At 37.3% G+C, this 21,180-nt stretch overlaps 1 protein-coding gene across 2 annotated transcripts in view; it reads left to right on the top strand.

Annotated features, from left to right (window-relative positions):
- Positions 1–21,180, top strand: part of SCFD2 (sec1 family domain containing 2) — a gene marked incomplete at both ends in the record, with an annotated part of 402,315 nt that overhangs the window by 57,149 nt on the left and 323,986 nt on the right. For both annotated transcript variants that reach the window (XM_079718752.1, XM_079718751.1), the window contains one exon: positions 9,785–9,960. In XM_079718752.1, coding sequence (XP_079574878.1) covers positions 9,785–9,960 — 176 coding nt within the window. The remainder of the gene's footprint in view (positions 1–9,784; positions 9,961–21,180) is intronic.

Genomic DNA, 21,180 nt, shown 5'->3' with positions numbered 1-21,180 from the left:
TGATTGAATTGATTCATATAATTAAAATGATCTTTTCACATTACTTTCTTATTCTGTCTTTGTAATACTATAGAGCTCAAAAATTTGTGTAACAAGAGACATATACTGTTTAAAGGATATCCCAGGAAATCCTTCTTCAGTATTTATAGTGTTACAAAAATGGACATCAATTCCCAGCTGGGTTTTATCCAAGTTTCACTATACAGATGGCTGTATATACTGCCCTTCAAATCCCTATGGGAGAAGATTTATAATGTCTTCCCTCTTCCCCCTGTTAATAACTTGTTTCAATGCCTAATAGTCATCACGATCGTGGAATTTTTTTCTCACGTCTGACTTAAATTTCTCCACCTGCGTGTTAACCATATTTCTTTGTGCTTTGACCTCAGTAGAGGTGGGAAACCAACAGTTCTTATTACTCTTATATTTCTTTTTCTGTTGAAAGCCAATGCTTCATCCATTGTACAAATCAGTGATAGTAATAGACTCAGATTTCCCAGAGAAAAATACTGGTCTATTCATTCCACATGAAACAGACATTATTTTATATCAGAACCAAGAGACTATTTAAAAAGTAAAATAGTCTTTAAAATTCATATTATAACATTAGTAAAATAAAAAGTAATTGTCTATCCCCCCTCCCTGTCATCTTACTCTTCAATGTAACCTTTGCTCCGAAATCAGTATCTTGCCTTCCAGGCCTTTTCTATGTAATTAGGTAAGAAAGTAAGTAAATAAGCAAGTAAACAAACAATGAGAAAAATAAAATAAAGGTGCATACTAAGAGTATGGCAATGTGGTTTCCATTGTGACTTTTTTTTTTCTCTCTTTCTTATTAGAGTTTTGGCTACCCAGCGTAAAATACCATGAAGGAAACTTAATTATACAGTTGTGCCAGATTTTAAACATTGTATGTATACTTTAAAAATTATGTTAAGTTTGATCATATTTAAAATGTGTGGTTATATTGATACAACCATGGAAAACTGTTTGGCAGTATCAACTTTAGATAAGTGTACACTGATCCAGTGGTTTCACACCTGGGCATGTATCCAGTGGAAATGAGTCTACCAAAAGGTATGTAGTAGAACGTTCATAGCATCATTATTTATAATGGCCCTGAACTATAAAACCTAAATATCCTTCAAAGTAGAATGGATAGAGAAACTATTATAGTCATATAGAACAATAAAACACAGTGAGAAAAAAAAGATTGAGATTTTGGATGATGTTGAATTTAAAAAAGCTAGATACAAAATAGTATATCTGTGTAATTCTGTTTATATGATGTTCAAAAGCAGACAAAATAGTGAGTTGTGTTGAGAGAGTTAAAAGTAATAGTGTGCTGTTGTGAGCTTATTGACTAGGTAGGTATTGACGGAATCTTCTAGAGTTCTGGACATATTCCATACCTTGATCTGGGTGGTGGTTACGTGGATAGATGTGTGTGTAACAGTGAACAGAACTACATACTTAAGATGTGTAAGCTTTATGTTATACACCTCACTTTTCACCTCCATTATACCTGAGACTTTTGAGTCTGAAATTGGTTGTATCTTCTGGGCAGAGGGCCCCTCTTTGCTGCAGTGCCTTGTCACATATTCTAGGCAAAGCCTTTGGTGGGCGGGGGGGGAGTTTATTTTTACTGTTTATTTTGCTGCATGATTTAGTACTCTTCTATTCCTCTGTTACTTCAATTAAAAAAATTTTTTTAGTGCATGACCACAGTATTATTACATATAAAAAAGCCAGAATTCTTTTAAAGCTATAATTACCTGAATGTTCTCATTTCTGCTATTTCTCAGTTTCCTGGTATAACTAAGTACAGTTATATCTCCCAACTGAAAATTTTATTCAGGCTGTATTCTAATATGTATGGATTTATAGCTGTATATCTTTTTCATAACTGGGAAAATTTGAGTATAGGCTCTCTTCTTGAGATGATGAAAATGTTCTCAAATTATATAGTGGTGATGGTTGCATAACTCTGTGAATATAGTAAAAATCAGTGAATTGTACATTTTAAGGGTGAATTTTATGGTATGTGAGTTAAAGCTCATAAAGCTCTTGTTAAAAAGAAGCTCTTAGAAATAAGGATATTATTGTAAAAATAAAATTCAGCCAAAGTTTAAAGATAAATCAAGAAAATTTCCTAAAATGTAGAAAGAACAGGACATTGAAAATATGATACCAAAGATAAAAGATATAGAGAACCAAGTCAGGAGGCCCAAGAACTATTAGAAGTTTCAGAAAGAGAGAGAAAGCAGAGGACAGGAAACTAGCAAAGAAAGAATGTAAGACTTTCCCAGATGTGAAGAAAGGCATATCAAGTATATAGAATAGGCTTAACTGAAAAGCAAGTGGAAAGAATAAAAACCCTCTAAACACAATCACTGTGACTCCTCAGAGTTACAAGAGAATGAGAGGATCCTATGGACCTCAAGATGGAAAAAAGAAGCTTATCTACAAAGGAACAAGAATGAGACTAGCACACATTTCTTATGAGCAACGCTGAGCCAGAAGATAATGAAGCAATGCATTATTTTCAACCTAGAATTGTAGGTCCAGATAAACTGTTATTAAACTTGAGGGCAAGAAAAAGCCTTTTCAAAGATAAGAGAACTTTGCTTTCCACACATCTTTTCCAAGGAAGTTACTTGAGGGTGTCCAGCAAAACAAGGCAGTATAGCAGGAAAGAAAAATCAGGGATTTAGCGAAGCAGTGTTCCAATAGAGGAGAGCAATAAAAGGCGTTCCAGGCTGCTGACTGTGCAAAAAGGCCTAAAGAACAATCTGCCCATGATGGAACTGGGGGATGAAGGAGTTTGGTAGTAAAGTATTCAGGGAGGGGAAAAAAAAAACTCCCACAAATCAACTATACCTCAATTTAAAACAAACAAACAAACAACACAACACGGACTTCAAAGATAAGACAGTGTATTTGAAATTAGGGGAGTTTACAACTTTGATTAAAGCAGGGAATGCTCCTCCCCCACCCCCTCAGAAAAAGCCCATACGCATTCTAGGACCCAAGTATATTATATGCATAAGGAAATGTAATCATAGCTTGTACATTGGGTCTGTCATTAATAGTTATATAGTTTATAATGATAAAACACTATTGACTAATTTTGAAGTTTTCGAATCATGCTATAGAAAAAGCACATTAGACTAAATTATGGTTACAAAACAAAATATAAATGCTATCAATCTTGACCGGATGAAAATAAAAGTACAGATGATTTGGAAGATGAAAGGGGGAAATACGAAATAGAGGGAAGGGTAAGGGGAACTAATATCCTCTGCTTGGAAGACAAAAAGCCATAGCATACCATCTGTAGTTGACAGAAAAAAGAAGAAAGTTTAAGTATGTAATGTAAGTTACAAAGATAACCAGCAGATGGGGAGGAAAAGTGCTTGAAGTCTTGTCTGCTTATGGACTATCTTACGATCGATCTCTTTGTTGTGTGTTCCTTTCCCTTTTTAATTCCTTTTTGTCTTTCTGATGAAATGAGAAGAGGATGTAAACCGATGTGTTCATGCTACCCTCTGAACCTTTCGTACATTTTACAAAACTCTGAAACCATCTTTTGTACACAAGATTCTGGCTCTCTTATGCCAACTGTTGAAATAACATTTGAAATTTTCCCTGACAGTGCTGCCCACCAACCAACAGTTTAATATTAGTAGAGTTGCCACCTTTGTCTACATATTAGTATAAGTGCTTTTGCTATAATTTACACGCATTCCTGGAAAACTTGTTTTGCAAAATCACATACTAGTTATCAGGGCTCGTGATCACTAGCAGGGCTTCCCTGGTGGCGCAGTGGTTGAGAGTCCGCCTGACGATGCAGGGGCACGGGTTCGTGCCCCAGTCCGGGAAGATTCCACATGCCGCGGAGCGGCTAGGCCCGTGAGCCATGGCCCCTGAGCCTGCGCGTCCGGAGCCTGTGCTCCGCAACGGGAGAGGCCACAACAGTGAGAAGCCTGCGTACCGCAAAAAAACCAAAAAAAACATGCAATGACAGTATTATTATTTGTTATAGAGTTTTTTTCTTTTTTTAAGAAAACATTTAGTAGCTAAATATGCTATTTTAGACAAAATTTCTGATGGTTACTTTCTACCATTAAGACACAATTTGGGGATTAAATCAAATCTAGCACTGACAGAATACTTTTTTTTTTTTTTAAGAAAATCAACAAAGAATCATATATGTGTAGATATTTTAAATATATCTTACCAAGCCACAAAACAGGTTCAGAAAGTTATAGTTTATCAAATGTATATAACAAATGGAAGAGTAAGTTCCATATTTCATTTGAATACAATGGAATTCAATATTGTAAGGATCACAGATAATATAAATATATTAAATCCTTTTATTTTCCAAATATGTCCCCTTTCTCCCAAGAGATAATTCTATTTCAGTAAGAGTTTCAAAATATACATAGAACTGATGGTTGTTAAAGTTTTGTGTTTATTTCTTAACTAAATTGAAATCAGAAGCCCGTTTCACTTCCTTAAAAACTATAAAAAAGAAAAAGAAAGCCTAATAGATTTTCTTACTTGAAAACTATTTTTCAAATTTCAAAATTGTCCTTTTTCAAAGAGTTGCTATGTATTATGCAGTTTTGATATAAAATAACCCTTGTTTTTAGGACTTTAAAAAAATGTGTTGCAAAGCCTTCTTGGGTTGACATTTTAAAATCACCATGTAAATCTGCCTGACAATTTTTTTTTTTTTTTGGTAATATGAGATGTGAATAAATGTTCTGTCTATTACTTTTTCAACACCTGGTTCTAGTTGCTTGCAGTTTTAGTTGATATGAACTGAGAAATTTTCTCAAGTTGTTAGCCTCACAGTATAGCATTTTTGGTAGTCAGTCAGTTGATTTTGACTTGTTTTATGTAAGATTGTGATTAAATTTATATTTAAAAAATGTCACTAGCCTATATTTTAAAGCATTTGTGTAAAGTACTCTTTTACTAAATTCCAATTAACATGTTATGAATTTTTAGAAAAAAAACCCCTGCTTTCATGACATATATAAGGAAGTGTTAATGGCTTGTGTGTGTAAGAAAAAGGTATACAGAGGGGAACAGAATGGAGCAGCAAAGGTGAATAATTGCTCATTCACAAGGTAGTGTTCTGTTGGCATTTCCTGTTATGAAATATATCCATTTGTTCCTTTGGATCTCATGCCTTATGTGGGAAGGCAGTGTTATGTAAATATGGTCACTGAGTCCAAGTCTGAGCTAGGAAAATGCTAACTGGATAAAAAGTTTACTATGTTTTTGAATTGAAGACATTCTCTTTTTTTAAAAAAATTTACTTATTTATTGGCTGTGTTGGGTCTTTGTTGCTGCGCTGGCTTCCTCTAGTTGTGGCGAGCGGGGACTACTCCTCGTTGCAGTGCATGGGCTTCTCATTGGGTGGCTTCTCTTGTTGTGGAGCACGGGCTCTAGGGCATGCAGTCTTCAGTAGTTGTGGCACGTGGGCTCAGTAGTTGTGGCTCGTGAGCTCTAGAGTACAGGCTCAGTAGTTGTGGTGCACGGGCTTAGTTGTTCCACGACATGTGGGATCTTCCCAGACCAGGGCTCGAACCCAAGTCCTCTGCATTGGCAGGCGGATTCTTAACCACTGCGTCACCATAGAGAAGTCCCTGAATTGAAGACATTCTTATCTTTAAATTGAACATATGGTTATTGCAGTTGAAATCTAAACAGACCTGGTGACTTTCTCTGATGATTTCCATTTCTTGAGGTCTCTCTAAAAGACAGTTATGTTACGAATGGATTGTATGTATTCTGAGCCTTTTACATTCCTTCTCCTTCAGTCCAGGAGATAGGGTTGGAGAGGTAGGCAATTACATATCACATAGAGCCTTTCATGGTTTCAGGACATTTTAGTTTTTGCCTTAGCAATACTTACCACAATAATGATTAAGCAGTTGTTTGTATAATTGTTTTATGACTTTCTCTCTTGATACACAAAGCTCGGTGTGTCCAGGGACCACACTGCGTCACCTGCAGCACAGTGTATAAACAAATAAATGGAGCTCATGGCAGTGTTAGATTTGAACACATTTCATGTGAAACTTTGTTTTCATATATTTAATGTTAATATTTAATATGTCAAGATGTTTTTGTGTAAAAATATTAATCATCTGCACAAAAGATCCCCATCCCCTAAGAAGAGAATGACATGTAATGAGCTGAATTAATTAGGAGAGCATCCAGGAATCATTTGCCTTCTTTATTTGTTGGTCATAAGGACAGATTTTTGTCTGATTTGTTCATGGGTTTATTCTTAGCAGTAAGAACAGTCCCCGGCACAGAAATATATGTTGAGCCAATGGATTAATAAAAGTTAATGACACTCACAACTCATCAGGAAGAAAATAAACAACCTAATAAAAATGAGCAAAAGATTTGAACAGACAAACTTCACCAAAAAAGATATAGGGTGGCAAATAAGCATATGAAAAGACCAACATTATTAGTCATTAGAAAAATACAAATTAAAACCACAGTGAATTGTTGCTAGATACCTAATAGAATGGCTAAAACCAAAATAACTGGCAATACCAAGTGCTAGTGAGGATGTGAGGCAATAGAAATCTCATTTGTTGCTGGTGGGACAGCTCACTTTGGAACTTAGTTTGTCAGTTTCTTATAAAGTTAACCATACATTTAGCATATGACCCAACAACCCTAGAAATTTACTTAAGGAAAATGAAACCACATGTCCAGAGACACCTACACACATAAAAACCTGTACAAAGATGTTTGTGAAGGCTTTATTCACAATTTCTTTCTTTATTTTTTTTGAAAATGTTAGTGGACTTTGATTTGTGAATCTTTTTCAATTTATTTTTTTAATTTTTATTGAAGTATAGTTGCTTTACAATGTTGTGTTAGCTTCTACTGCACAGCAAAATGAATCTGCCATACATATACATATATCTCCTCCCTTTTATTTCCCTCCCATTTAGGACACCACAGTGCATTAAGTAGAGTTCCTTGTGTTATACAGTATGTTCCCCTTGGTTGTCTATTTTATACATAGTATCAATAGTGTATATGTGTCAATCCCAATCTCCCAATTTCTTCCACCCCACCCTTTCCCTCTTGGTATCCATACATTTGTACTCTACGTCTGTGTCTCTATTTCTGCTTTGCAAATAAGGTCATCTGTACCATTTTTCTAGATTCCACATATATGCGTTAATACGCGATATTTGTTTTTCTCTTTCTGATTTACTTCACTCTGTATGACACTTCCTAAGTCCATCCACATCTCTACAGATGACCCAATTTTGTTCCTTTTAATGGCTGAGTAGTATTCCATTGTATATATGTACCACATCTTCTTTATCCATCCCTCTGTTGATGGACATTTTGGTTGCTTCCATGTCCTGGCTATTGTAAATAGTGCTGCTATGAACATTGGGGTGCATGTGTCTTTTTGAATTATTTTTGAATTATTAAAATTTACACAAATTATCGTAATTTCTAAAAATTGGAAAAAACTCAAATGATCATTAACCGGTGAATGGCTAAACAAACCATGGCACATTCATACAATGGATTACTACTCAGCAAGAAAATGGTGCAAACTACCTATATAAGCAACAACATGAATGAACATCAAATACCTTATGCTAAAGTGAAAGAAGCCAGACTCAAAAGGGTACATACTATATGATTCCATTTATAGAACATTCTGGAAAGGCAGAACTATGGGACAGAAGCCAGATAAATGCAGATAAGTGTTCACCAAGGGCTGGGGGTGGGAAAAGAGAATTGACTACAGAGGGGGAACTTTTTGGAGTAATGGAAATATTCTATATTTTGATTGTGACAGTGCTTACCCAACTACATGCATTTGTCAAAATTCATAGAACTGATTTGAGAACACCCTGAACCAGAAAAGGATGAATTTTACTGTATGTAAATTATACCTTAATCAACCTGACTCAAAACCAAGCAGAGAAAGGGTTAATGAGTCTCTTCTCTTATTAGTACTTAAGCAAGCAAATCATTAGCTTGCTGCTTGAGAATCAGGAATGAACCATGCTTTGCCGAGGGACCAAAGAAACTAGTGAAACTCAGCTCCCTGCTCATCATTCCCACTGTTTTTATTCTTTACATGCTCACCCTGATAAACAGGTAATAAGGCACTTCAAAATCCGTAATCTCTTCAAAATATGTAATGAAAGATAGAATATGTTGCAGTCTTATAAGTTGCTTGAAACAAGGTCTTTATTTTTTGTGTATTATAGTCTGTAGCAAAACCATTAATTGACAAATGCCATTTAGCACCGTGTAAGACACTGAACTCTCACTTATTTGCTACTCTGTAGAGTTGCTGTGAAAATCAAAAGAGGACATACTTGCACTGTGTAAACGATAAAGTGCTAAATAAATACAGGTGGTCTCATTGCCGAATATTAACAAACTAGACATAACAAACAAACTGGGATTTCAGGCATCAGAGAGTAAACCACAAACAGGGTGTAGGTAAGACGTAAAGGAAAGAATTACTTGACTTGCATCTATGTTTGGCCCCATTGCCATCTTCTTGCCCAATGAGGAGAATCTGTGGTGTTCAGGAGTTCAGTCCATAGCATTGATGAATGGCAGGAGTGAAATTTGACGTATTAGAGTGGGAAGCGACTAAGTGGAAGGACTGCTATAGGCAAAAGTTGGACTTAGAAGCTCTGAAAGAGTGAACCTTCAACAGATGGTTTTTCATTTGTTTTTGTTTGTTGTTTTTGGTACTCCAGTCTTTTATGAAGTGGGGGTCTCATTCTAGATAGAGGTGACCATTGTAGTAAATGTGCTGTGTCACCCATACCAAACCATTTCTTCTGATATCTCATCTTCCAGGGTTTTTGCCACTCTAGTTCTCCATACATTTTTGTTCCATAAACAGCCAGCTTTTATGCTCATGAATATTGTCATGAACCCACGGATATCAGTGATAAAGTTTCAGCTATAGTCATAACAGATTTCTCCTTTATAGACATAGGCACACAATTAGAAACCTTGCTTTTTTGCCTCTTAGATTGCTATATCACTTGTCTTGGAGAGGTACTCCATGTTGAGCTCAAGAAATATTTATTCATATGACTTTATTTGATAACTTATTTATGGGGTATTTCAGAATTATAAAATGAATTCTACTAGCAATATGGCTTTGGCAAGATCACTTAACATGTGTTTTCTTGTTTGCAAAACGCAGTTAATAGTTTCAACTTTGCTGTTGTCACCACGTTGTTTTAAGAGTCACAATAGCTTAGGCAAGCTTGCAGTTTACTCTGAAGTTTTGTGCTGATGTAAGGCAGTAGTATTTTTTAATTTAATTAAATTAATTAATTAATTTATTTATTTTTGGGCTGCATTGGGTCTTTGTTGCTGCGCGCAAGCTTTCTCTAGTTGTGGTGAGCGGGGGCTACTCTTCGTTGCGGTGCATGGGCTTCTCATTGCGGTGGCTTCTCTTGTTGCGGAGCATGGGCTCTAGGCATGCGGGCTTCAGTAGTTGTGGCTCGCGGGCTCTAGAGCACAGGCTCGGTAGTTGTGGTGCACGGGCTCAGTTGCTCTGTGGCATGTAGGATCTTCCCAGAGCAGGGATCGAACCCGTGTGCCCTGCATTGGCAGGTGGATTCTTAACCACTGTGCCACCAGGGAAGCCCTGCAGTAGTATTATTAATGGCATTCTCTTCATTATTTTTACCACTCCCAGAAGAGGGTACACTGATAAATTTGTATGTTTTTCCAGGGAGAGTCACTCCGGGACAGCTCACGTCCTATATTCATCTCTTCAAGAACAACCTCAAAGCTCTAGGGAATCACTGTGGGCTCCTACAGCTTGGGCTGGCCACTGTTCAAACTCTGAAACACCCGCAGACTGCCAAGTGGGACAACTTTCTGGCTTTTGAAAGGCTCCTTCTACAGGTATGTTGCTCTAGGAGCTTCTTGGGATATTAATAATTAAAGTTTTTAATTCCAGGGAAAAATGTTGATGTTTATTATAATCTTAGTAATAAATCATATTGTTGACATATGCCCTATATCATATTCTCTAAGTGCCCCCAATTTAAAATTCAAGTAACAGTTTTTTTCTATATCTACTTTTTTTTTTTTTTTTTGACAGTAACGTCTTTGGCTTCTCATTCAATACTTAGAATGTTTTTTGAGTATTTGACTAAACTTTGAAGATCTCTTTTCAGTTTTATGCCATTTGGACCTTTCTTGATCTTCATGGCATCTTTATTTAATCCTTGCTACTTTTCCTGTAGAATATTGCTACTGTTTACATTTCTTCTGACACTACTTTCTAATCCTTAAACAACATATAGCATGTGGCTTAAAATGATGCTTATAATAGACGAAAGGGAGGCAAACTTCATTTGTAATTTTCTTTTTTTTTTTAAGTATTAGCCTATCTATCTATCTACCTATTTATTTGAATGCTCCGGGACTTAGTTGTGGCACATGGGATCTTCCTTGCCACATGCGGGATCTTTAGTTGTGGTGTGCAGGATCTTTTTTTAGTTGCAGCATGCGGGATCTTAGTTGCGGCATGTGGGATCTAGTTTCCTGACCAGGGATCGAACCGGGGCCCCCTGCGTTGGGAGAGTGGAGTCGTAACCCCTGGACCACCAGGGAAGTCCTCATTTGTAACTTTCATGAAGAGAGATGTATGTGGAGTAGGACCTTTTCACTATTGATAAAATATTTTCATGGGAAGCTTTTAAGAAAATGTATTTTTAAAAATTATAAAGTATTTCAAACACATAAAATAATATGACAAATATTTATGTACCTTACACATAGATTCAATATAATTTACTAGTTTTTTATGTTTACTTTATATCCTTTTTCATTAAAGAAATAAAACTAGACATAAAGTTGAAGCATCTCTGATACTGTACCCTTTTCCTGCTCTGATTCTCCTTTTTCCTTTCCCAGGGGTAATCACAAGCTTGATTCCTTGTTTCTATATGTTTATTAAATGTTTATTTTTCCATGAATAATACAGAGTATTATGCTATGGGTTTTACTTTTTATGTAAGTGATATCACATTATAAGTATCCCTAAACAACCTGCTTTTCCCTCTCAGCATTCTGTTTTAAGATAATACAAATTGACATGTATAGATTTAATTGTATAAATATTCAATTTATGGAATCCATATTGATGTATAATTAGACTGTTCCATATTTGTGTGTGTGTGTGTGTGTGTGTGTGTGTGTGTGTGGTTAGAAAGAATGAGATGAATATCTTGGAACTTGTCTTCTGGTCCACATGTGAGAGAGTGTCTCTAGGGCATATACCTTGGAGAGGATTGTTATTTTGTTGACCATGCATATTGTTGAGTTTACTAAATATCACCAAACTGATCATCAAAGACTTTGAACTAGTTGACCCTTCTGCTAGGACTGAATGACAGTTTGTTTCCTAGCATAGTGTCCAGCACTCAGTATTATCAAATTTAAACATTTTTAAATAATGGATCAATACTATCTTTGTATAAATTTGCATTTCTCTGACAACTGATGAGGCTGAGCACCTTCTGTAGTACTTATTAGCTATTCAGTTTTCCTCTTCTATCAATTGCTCATTTTTATACTTATTTATCTATTTAGGTAACAGAAAAAAATGTTTTATGTCATGCAAATACTTCTCCCAGACTGTGTTTGGCTTTTAAATTTAATTCCTATATGTTTTATTGTACAGAATTTTTGCATTTGATGTACTCTAGTTAATGAATATTATCTTTTATGGTTTATTCTTATTTATATTTTATATTAGAAATCTTTTTGTACCCCTAATTTCTAAATATATTGTTCAGTATTTTCCACTAAAAATTAATTTTTGTTTTTGACATTTGAATTTTTATTTATTTATTTAACATCTTTATTGGAGTATAATTGCTTTACAATGGTGTGTTAGTTTCTGCTTTATAATAAAGTGAATCAGCCATACATATACATATATCCCCATATCTCCTCCCTCTTGCATCTCCCTCCCACCCTCCCTGACATTTGAATTTTTAATCCACCTGGAATTTATCTTTGTTTATGATATTATTGGGATCTCATTTTCTTTTCTTCCATATGGATAGCCTATTCTCCCCACACCATTTATGAAATATTCCATTGTGCTGTAGATTACTTACCTAACAGTCATTTCCCTCTTTCTCATGTTGGCAGAACACCAGTTTTGTTCCAGTGTCCACTCTTTTCCCACATGATTCAGGCAAATCCTGATTGGTCTCAGACTATACTAATATTCTCATCTCCCCACCTAATGATTGGTTTAGCAGTTCTAGCCTAAGAGAGGCAAAGCGAAGTTTGCTGGAGGTGCTTCTAAGAAAGATTTTCTTTTGCCCTTGTAGAAAAATACATAATGAAGAAACAAGCTCCTTTTTCTTGATATATGTTTGTGACACTTTGAGTATTTTGTAATAATGAAGGGAGCTCACTGAGATCCTGAAAAAGATAAACAGAACCTAAATTCTTAAAGATGACTTTGAGTCTTACCTCAGAATATCTTGTTTTGTGAGATGATGATTCTTCTCATTGTTTAAGCCATTTTAGTTGGTTTTCTGTTATTTGGAACCAAAAGATATTCATCCTTTTCTCAATGATACATGATACACTAAGATCTCATATAAAAATATTATTAATATTTGATTTCTGTTTCTTGCTGTGATTCATTGGTTGTCCTGTATTTCCTCTGCAGGCAATAATATTATCTGCGAATAATGGCAGTTTTGTTACTTCCTTTCCACACTTCATACCACTTTCTTTTTTAGTGCACTGACCAGGCATACTAGAACCCTACTCAACAGAGGCAATGAAAATAGGCATTTTCATCTTATTCCTGACTTTAAAGACAATGTTCTAAAATTTTACCATTAAATATTATGTTTTGTTTTGTTTTTAATCAGGCTAGGGAAGTTCCTTCTTAATCTTATTTTGCTGAATTGTTGTTGTTGTTATTGCTGTTTTTATCCTGCCTGAGTGTTGAATTTCACTTAATACAGATTCTGAAATTTTTTAGATGAATATATATATGGTTTTTCTCCCATAATCTGTTAATGTGGTGAATTGTATTTATAGTTTTTTAAATAATCATTACAGCATTCCTGGGATAAGTTTAACTTGATCCTACACACACACACACACACACACACACACACACACACACACACACACACACTGCTAGATTTCGTTTACTAATATTTTATTTATGCATTTGCATTTATGCTTGTAGGTGAGATTACCTTATAATTTTTCTTCATTGTGCTGATGTTGTCCAGTTTCACAACAAAGCTTACAGTAGTTAGGTAAAATCAGAGTGAGTTTCATTTTTTGTATTCAGAGCTATTTGTATAAGAAAGGAATTTTCAGTTGCTTAAAAGTGAAATATGCCTAAATTTAGAATCATGTGGACCTGCTGTGTTGTTGTTAGACTTAGATTTGTACTTCCAATTTGATTACTTAAGTGTTTATAGATCTATTTAATTCTGTTTTTTCTTGAGATTATTTTGGTAGTTTATATTCATTTAAATCCATTCATCTATATTTTCAAATTGGCATAAATTTATTTATAGAATTCTCTTAAAATTTTTAAATCTCCTTTGAATATATAGTTGTAATTCCTTTTTTCAATACCTGGTATTTGTATTGCAAAATTAACTCTCCTTTTGATTTTGGTTCGTATTAGCAGAATTTTATTAGTCATTCCAAAGAATCAGCTTTAGTTTTTTTATTTTGATATACTCATTTGTGCTGTTTTATTTTTCATTAATTTCTGTTTTTATCTTATTTCCTTTCTTCTGTATTCTTTGGTTTTACTCTGTTGTTCTTTTTTTAACTTCCTATTTTCAAATAATGTATTTAAGATTATGAATTTCCCTCTAAATACTGCTGTAGCTTAGTCCAAAAGTTTGACTGTCTTTGTTTTTATTCAGTTCTAAATATTTCACAATTTCTATTATGATTTTCCCTTTGATTTATTTATTATTTAGATTGCATGATATATTTTTTTAACATTTTAATTAATTTATTAATTTATTTATTTTTGGCTGTGTTGGGTCTTCGTTTCTGTGCGAGGGCTTTCTCTAGTTGTGGCAAGCAGAGGCCACTCTTCATCGCGGTGCGCGGGCCTCTTACTATCGCGGCCTCTCTTGTTGCGGAGCACCGGCTCCAGACGCGCAGGCTCAGTTGTTGTGGCTCACGGACCTAGTTGCTCCGTGGCGTGTGGGATCCTCGCAGACCAGGGCTTGAACCTGTGTCCCCTGCATTAGCAGGCAGATTCTCAACCACTGTGCCACCAGGGAAATCCCGCATGATATTTTTTAAGTTTATAAATATATGAGGTCTTTTAAAAAAACTTATTTTTACTTGATCATTAGATTGTGGTCAGAGAATGTGTTTTGAATGATATAATCTCCTTATTTATGTGACTTCCTTTGTATGTGATTCATTTCTCTAAATGGTCCACATATACTCAAAAAGAATGTTTATTCTCTAATTGTTTTATGTAGTATTCCATAAATGTCTCTTAGCTTATAGTAATCATATATAATATATATTAAAATATATGTTATTATAATATAAATAATTCAAATAAATGTAAATGATTCAAAGATACATTTTTTTTTTTTGCGGTATGCAGGCCTCTCACTGTTGTGGTCTCTCCCGTTGTGGAGCACAGGCTCCAGATGTGCAGGTTCAGCGGCCATGGCTCACGGGCCCAGCCGCTCTGCGGCATGTGGGATCCTTCCGCACCGGGGCACGAACCCATGTCCCCTGCATCGGCAGGCGGACTCTCAACCACTGCGCCACCAGGGAAGCCCCAAAGATACATTTAAAAAAAATTCTTATCTCCTTACTTACTAGCTTCTGACAGAAGTGTTTTCAAATTTCCCACTATGATTGTGGATTTATCAATTATTCCTTATATTTTTTTCTGTAACTGTATCTATATCACCTATATCTATATCTACTTATTAAAAACCGGGTCACAATTCTAATGTAATACCATAGGGTTCATTCTAGTTTTCTCCCTTTCCTTATCTATAAATCCCTTCTGTAGGTAACCAGTCTTCCATTAGCACTGCTGCCCCTCTCACAGGTGCCTTCCTCACCTCACCTGGGCTTGTCTTCCCGCTCCAGGCTATGGCCAGGCCCACAAGGATGTTCTCTTTTACTTCACACAAAGGTGCCCCTATTGAAACCTCTCCACATGAATGCCCTTTGTACCTCACTCAGGCTCTGACCTCTAGTGCTGTGCTGCCTGGCCTCCACCTCTTGTATGGGTGCCCTCCTCACCCCTCTCAGGCTCCAGGACCCCACACCAAGCCCCGCTGCTGCTCCCATGGCACAGATGCCCTCTTCCCTCTGTAGGCTTGGACATCCCATGCCAGAATATTGCCATTGCCACTCCCCTGTTTGCATGTTCTCACCTCCCTGCTCAGGCTCTGACACTCTATTTTGGGAGATTGCTGTCCCCCAACCTTCCCATGGATGCTTGTCTCACCTCCTTTGGTTCTGACAACATGTGTAGGGCTGCTGCTTCATTCCCCTCCCTTCTCTGCCCACCCCACTCCCTCACAGCGGCCTTGGTGTCGCCATTTAGACACACCCCTCATCTTGCTCAGGTTCTGAAACCCTGCACTGGGTCTTCACTGTCGCCAGCCTCTGTGAGTTTCTTTTCTGCCACTTTGGGTTCCAACAACCCCTGCTTAGCTCTGCCACCCACTATGCGAAGATGCCCTCCTCACCCTCTTTTGATGCTGACCCCCTGCACTGGGATGCCCTTGCTTCCCGCCATGCACTCCCTTGGGCTCTGGCAACCTGCTCTAGGCCACTGCTACAACCTCTCTCCCTCCTCCTGCCCTGCCACCAGGACAACCTCTTCACCCCTGCCCACCACTGACACCCTGCAAGGTGAATCTCTAGCACCAAAATCTAACAAGAGTGTTTCAAAACAAGGCACAGCAGTTTTCTCCCAAGAATGATAATCCTTCAACTCACCAGAGATTTCTGAAGAAACATGACACAGTATTAATTCTATGGCATCTTATATTTATAATTAATTTTTGGAATCCTTTTCCATGTTAGACTGCCTCAGATGTGACCACGGTACTTAGTGTGCTTCTCTCAGCAAGTGGAGAAGGAATAAAAAGACAGGGAAAAAGAAGTAACATTTAAAATGCTAAAACCCCACTTTTATCATAATTGCACATTACCCTGACCAGCACTGTGTTCTCAGTCATTTCTGGGTCCTTATAAGTTAGTGTTTTTGCACAGGCGAACTTATACACCAGCCATAGCAATTGCTCTTTGTTTAATGAACAGGCTTATTTTATCTAGTATACACTCATCCATTATTGTAATGAGTCATATGCTGAGCTGCCCTATTTACAGACTTCGGTATGAAAGTAGAACATCTGAGTTTATTTCGAGCGTGAGGACAATGTCTAGCTTTTTCCTAAGGGCTTAAGAGCCACCTAATGCAAATCTCAGCCAGCGCTGAGAGCTGTTTATTTCTTTGGAGACTCATTTCCACCACTCTCTCCCCAGCCTCCGTCACTGAACCTCAGTGTTGACTTCATGGCCTAAGTAACTCCGTAGACAGCCTTGGTAAAGAAAAAGAAATTGGTCTTGGAAATGTATAATTAAACACAGGTTACTGCATTCCTTTTACTCACTGCCATCTCTTGGCTCAGTGGTTCTGGCGATTTAATGACTAGTCAGCAAGAGATCTGGGTACTCTTCATTAGACTTATGTTTGACCCAGGCCCTGGAATATGACAGAAAGATAATACTGTGTGCTCAAAAGAGAAACTTTTTTGATTATTATTGGGAAAAATCTAATAATTATTTGCAGTGAATGTTTTTAAAAACCAAAGAGGATAAAGCGTCTTCTCAATTCCTTTTTCTCTCCATTTTCATCAAGGTCCAATATCACAATCTGTGTTTTAGGCATTCAGTACATATGTGCTAATTAACAAGTAATTCTGTTTCGATTTCAAGTTAAAAAATGTAGAAACGAAGTTGAACCTGAACGTGGCTGCATCTATGATTCTATTAATGAGTGTATTCACTTGTAAAAGTAGCTTTTCTTTTCTTTTTTTTTTTTTTTGGCTGGATGCGGGCCTCTCAGTGTTGTGGCCTCTCCCGCTGAGGAGCACAGGCTCCGGACGCACAGGCTCAGCGGCCATGGCTCACGGGCCCAGCCGTTCCGTGGCATGTGAGATCTTCCCGGACCAGGACACGAACCCATGTCCCCTGCATCGTCAGGCGGACTCTCAACCACTGCGCCACCAGGGAAGCCCTGCTTTTCTTTTAATCAAAGGACGGATTTACTTAATTTTGTGGTAGCCTTTGAAGAATTCTTTTTTTATTACTATAAAAAAAAAAGAAAGTTTGATTTAGCTTCCTCATCTAAATGGGAATAAAGTGCCTACATCATAGTGTTACTGTCGGGATTGGATGAGATTACATATGTATATCACTAAGTACAGTGCTTGACATATAGTAAATGCTCAATAAATAGTAGTCCTTATTTATTCTTTTAGCTGAGCCAAAAATACTGCAAATGCCAGTTTACTTTATGCAAGTAATAGTTTTAATATATTCTCACCTAGATTTTGTTTTTCTAAATTAAAATTTACTGAGGAAGAATGAGACTGTTACGTAGAAAACTGTTACTGTCTTTTTTACTTACTATTTGATGATGTTCAACAGTATTTTTCTTAAATCCAGATTTAAATCTCATTGTTTCTACATTGTATATCTGATGTTTTTATGCTAATTGTTTCAAAGAAAAATTTTATTGACCATAATTTATTGGTGGTTATAAAACGATAGCTAACTATGTAGTAGAGGAAGCAGCTGTGTTTATACTTTCTAAAAAACATACTTTATAAATATATATGTAGTATCTATCTCCAGTTATTTTTTTAGGTAGAATTTATATTTCTAAATAAAAAAATACAACTTGGAAAATTACTTTTTAAAAATTTTTTTTAAATTTTTTGGCTGCATTGGGTCTTTGTTGCTGTGAACAGGCTTTCTCTAGTTGTGGCGAGCAGGGGCTCCTTGTCATTGTGGTGCGCGGGCGTCTCATTGTGGTAGCTTTGCTTGTTGCAGAGCACAGGCCCTAGCCGTGCAGATTTCAGTAGTTGTAGCATGCGGGCTCAGTAGTTGCGGCACACAGGCCCTAGAGTGCGCAGGCTTCAGTAGTTGTGGCCTGCGGGCTCTAGAGCGCAGGCTCAGTAGTTGTGGTGCACAGGCTTAGTTGCTCTGCGGCATGTGGGATCTTCCCGGACCAGGGATCGAACCCGTGTCCCCTGCATTGGCAGGCGGATTCTTAACCACTGTGCCACCAGGGAAGTCCAGAAAATGATGTTTAAATAAAATATAAATGATTTATAGAGCCACTCACGATTTTCCAGGTAAACGTTGCTTTAGTTTTAAATGTTATCTGTCTTTGCAATGAAAAGTCGACACAGCATTTTATCAGTTGCCAAAGCAGTTTTTAATAGGTAGAATTAGTTTTCTTTATGAGATACTAAATTTCAGAGTATCTCTTCTGTACAGATCAAGTTTAGCTAAACTAAATGACAGTATGTCTGCTTGTTCTATAGCAAATTGGTGGGTTTTACCTTCTCAGTCCTCTAGAGCTTCTATTAGGTCCCAAGCCAGACAGCTAGTCCTGGAAATGTAATGGCTCAATTAGGTCTGTTCCTGACTTCACCAACAACCTGGGAGGTCCTGATTTGTCACTTGCAGAAGTGCTGGTGATATTATTTGGATGAAGAGTGAGGGAAGAGGCAAAAAAAGGTGATCCCTAAAGTCAGACCTGAGTGTTGTTTACAGTTACGGAGATTTTTCATAGGATTTTTGCTGAGAAGGAAAATTGTGGAGCATGTTAAAAGAAAATCTCTTGTTTCTTTACGCTCTACTCTTAACATTTCCGACACCAAATGTGTAGGGGTTTTTCCCACACCAAGCAATCTTCCAACCCACTACTGGGTGTCACACCCACTGGGTATCCTGTAATTCAATTATGACTAACTAAATGGAGTTAGCACAGACCCCGCAGGTTATGGGCTAAGTCCCACAAGACTGCCCCCCACTTTAGACATCAGTTGCAAGTCTGGGCCTCTCATACTTCTGACCAACCTGCTGTCAATCAGGGTTCCCACGACCCACTCTTTGGGTTCCATAATTTGCCATAATGGCTCACAAAACTCAGGGAAACATTTATATTTTTATTTATTTATTTTCCAACACTTTATTTTTATTTTTTTAACATCTTTATTGGAGTATCATTGCTTTACCATGTTGTGTTAGTTTCTGATGTATAAGAAAGTGAATCAGCTATACATATACATATATCCCCATATCCCCTCCCTCTTGTGTCTCCCTCCCTCCCACCCTCCCTATCCCACCCCTCTAGGTGGTCACAGAGCACCGAGCTGATCTCCCTGTGCTATGCGGCTGCTTCCCACTAGCTATCTGTTTTACATTTGGTAGTGTATATATGTCCATGCCCTCTCTCACTTCGTCCCAGCTTACCCTTCCCGAAACATTTATTTAAGCTTCAGCTTATTAGAACTCCGGTGAGGTCGGAAAGTGTCCTAAGAGCAGGAACTTCTGTTCCCATGGAGTTGGGGTGTCCCACCCTCCCAGCACATGGATGTGTTTACCAGCCCCAAAGCTCTCTAAACTCTATACTTTAGGGATTTTTATGGAGGCTTCATCTCGTAGACATGATTAATTATTAACTCAGTCTCTAGCCCTTCTCCCATTCCTGGAGAATGGGGAGGGGGGTGGGGGGGTGTGAAACTGAAAGTCCAAGCTTCTATTCTTGGCTTGGTCTTTCTGGTGACCAGTCCCTATCCAGGAGCTACCCAGGAACCCACCAAGAATCACCTCATTAGAACAAAAGATGCTCCTATCATCCAGGAAATTCCAAGGGATTTAGGAGTTCTGTGTACCAGGAATCAGGGTCCAAGACCAAATATTAGAACAAAAGATGCTCCTAGCACCCCTGTTGCTCAGGAAAATACAAGGGTTTTAGGAGCTATGTGCCAGGAACCGGGGACAGAGACCAAATATATGTTTCTTACTATTTCACAGTGGTTTTCACAGTATTACATCAAATTTACTGCAAAGGCCATTTATCAGAGGAGAACATCCCCCAGCCCACCACCGATTTCCACCAACAGAGGTTTTCCTAGGCACACTCTTGGTCTGTCACTGACCCTTTATTCCCTCCTCTCTTACAGAGAGGGGTGTTATCCGGTTGGCAAGTTCGGGACAAATGAATGGGCTGAACTCTGTCTTTTCTCCTCTTGGGAGGGGCCCTGCGTGTGGAGAGCACTGTGGGGCTCAGCACTTTCAGAATCAGAATCTGCCCTCATTGGCTGGCAGCCTGTTCTTTCTCCAACCTTCTTATTCTTTATAGCAAGCTGGAAGCAGCTTGTTTTGAATGAAATGTCTTAAATATTTTTGGAAAAAGGTTAAATGGGAATTTATCAGTTGCCTCTTTGGACATTTGTATTAAACAGTTGTATACAAAGAGAGGTAGGAATGAACCTAATACAGAAGAAAACTTCTTTTTGATTGAGCTGAAAATAGTTAAAGTCATTTTCCATTCTGAAAAGAAAAGGGGCAGCTTTGGCTTGAAGAATACTACCATTTCTTATTGATTCTAAAATATCCATTTTTTCACATTTTCACATTTCTGAAACTGGGGTGCATCTTGGAATGAATGGCATTTCTCACTGTAAGTGCAGTATTTTTTTCTCTTGCTGGGGTACATAAAATAATGGTGTGTGTTATAATCAGTTGTGTCTTCCAGTCAATGAAATGGCGTTTTGAAAATAGGAAGTGGATGAAAATTTCCCCAGATCTTGGGTCTGACTTAGTATTTTCCTGACTGTTCTGTTGCCATTGTGTTAAAATAGTGGCATTTGAGTGGCATATTGCCTTCACCGGCCATGAGTATGATAAAAGATTTGTCACTTGGGATATTCATCTCACTGGAGCACCTTTCATAAGTTAAGAAGGTGGTCTTTCTTTTAGGCAATTTTGTGACTATTAGACTATGCTGTGAATACATCATGATAATTTAAGTAATTAAAT

Source organism: Hyperoodon ampullatus (genome assembly GCF_949752795.1).
Source record: "Hyperoodon ampullatus genome assembly, chromosome: 1".
Lineage (NCBI taxonomy): Eukaryota > Metazoa > Chordata > Mammalia > Artiodactyla > Ziphiidae > Hyperoodon > Hyperoodon ampullatus.
This window is presented reverse-complemented; position numbering and strand designations above follow the sequence as displayed.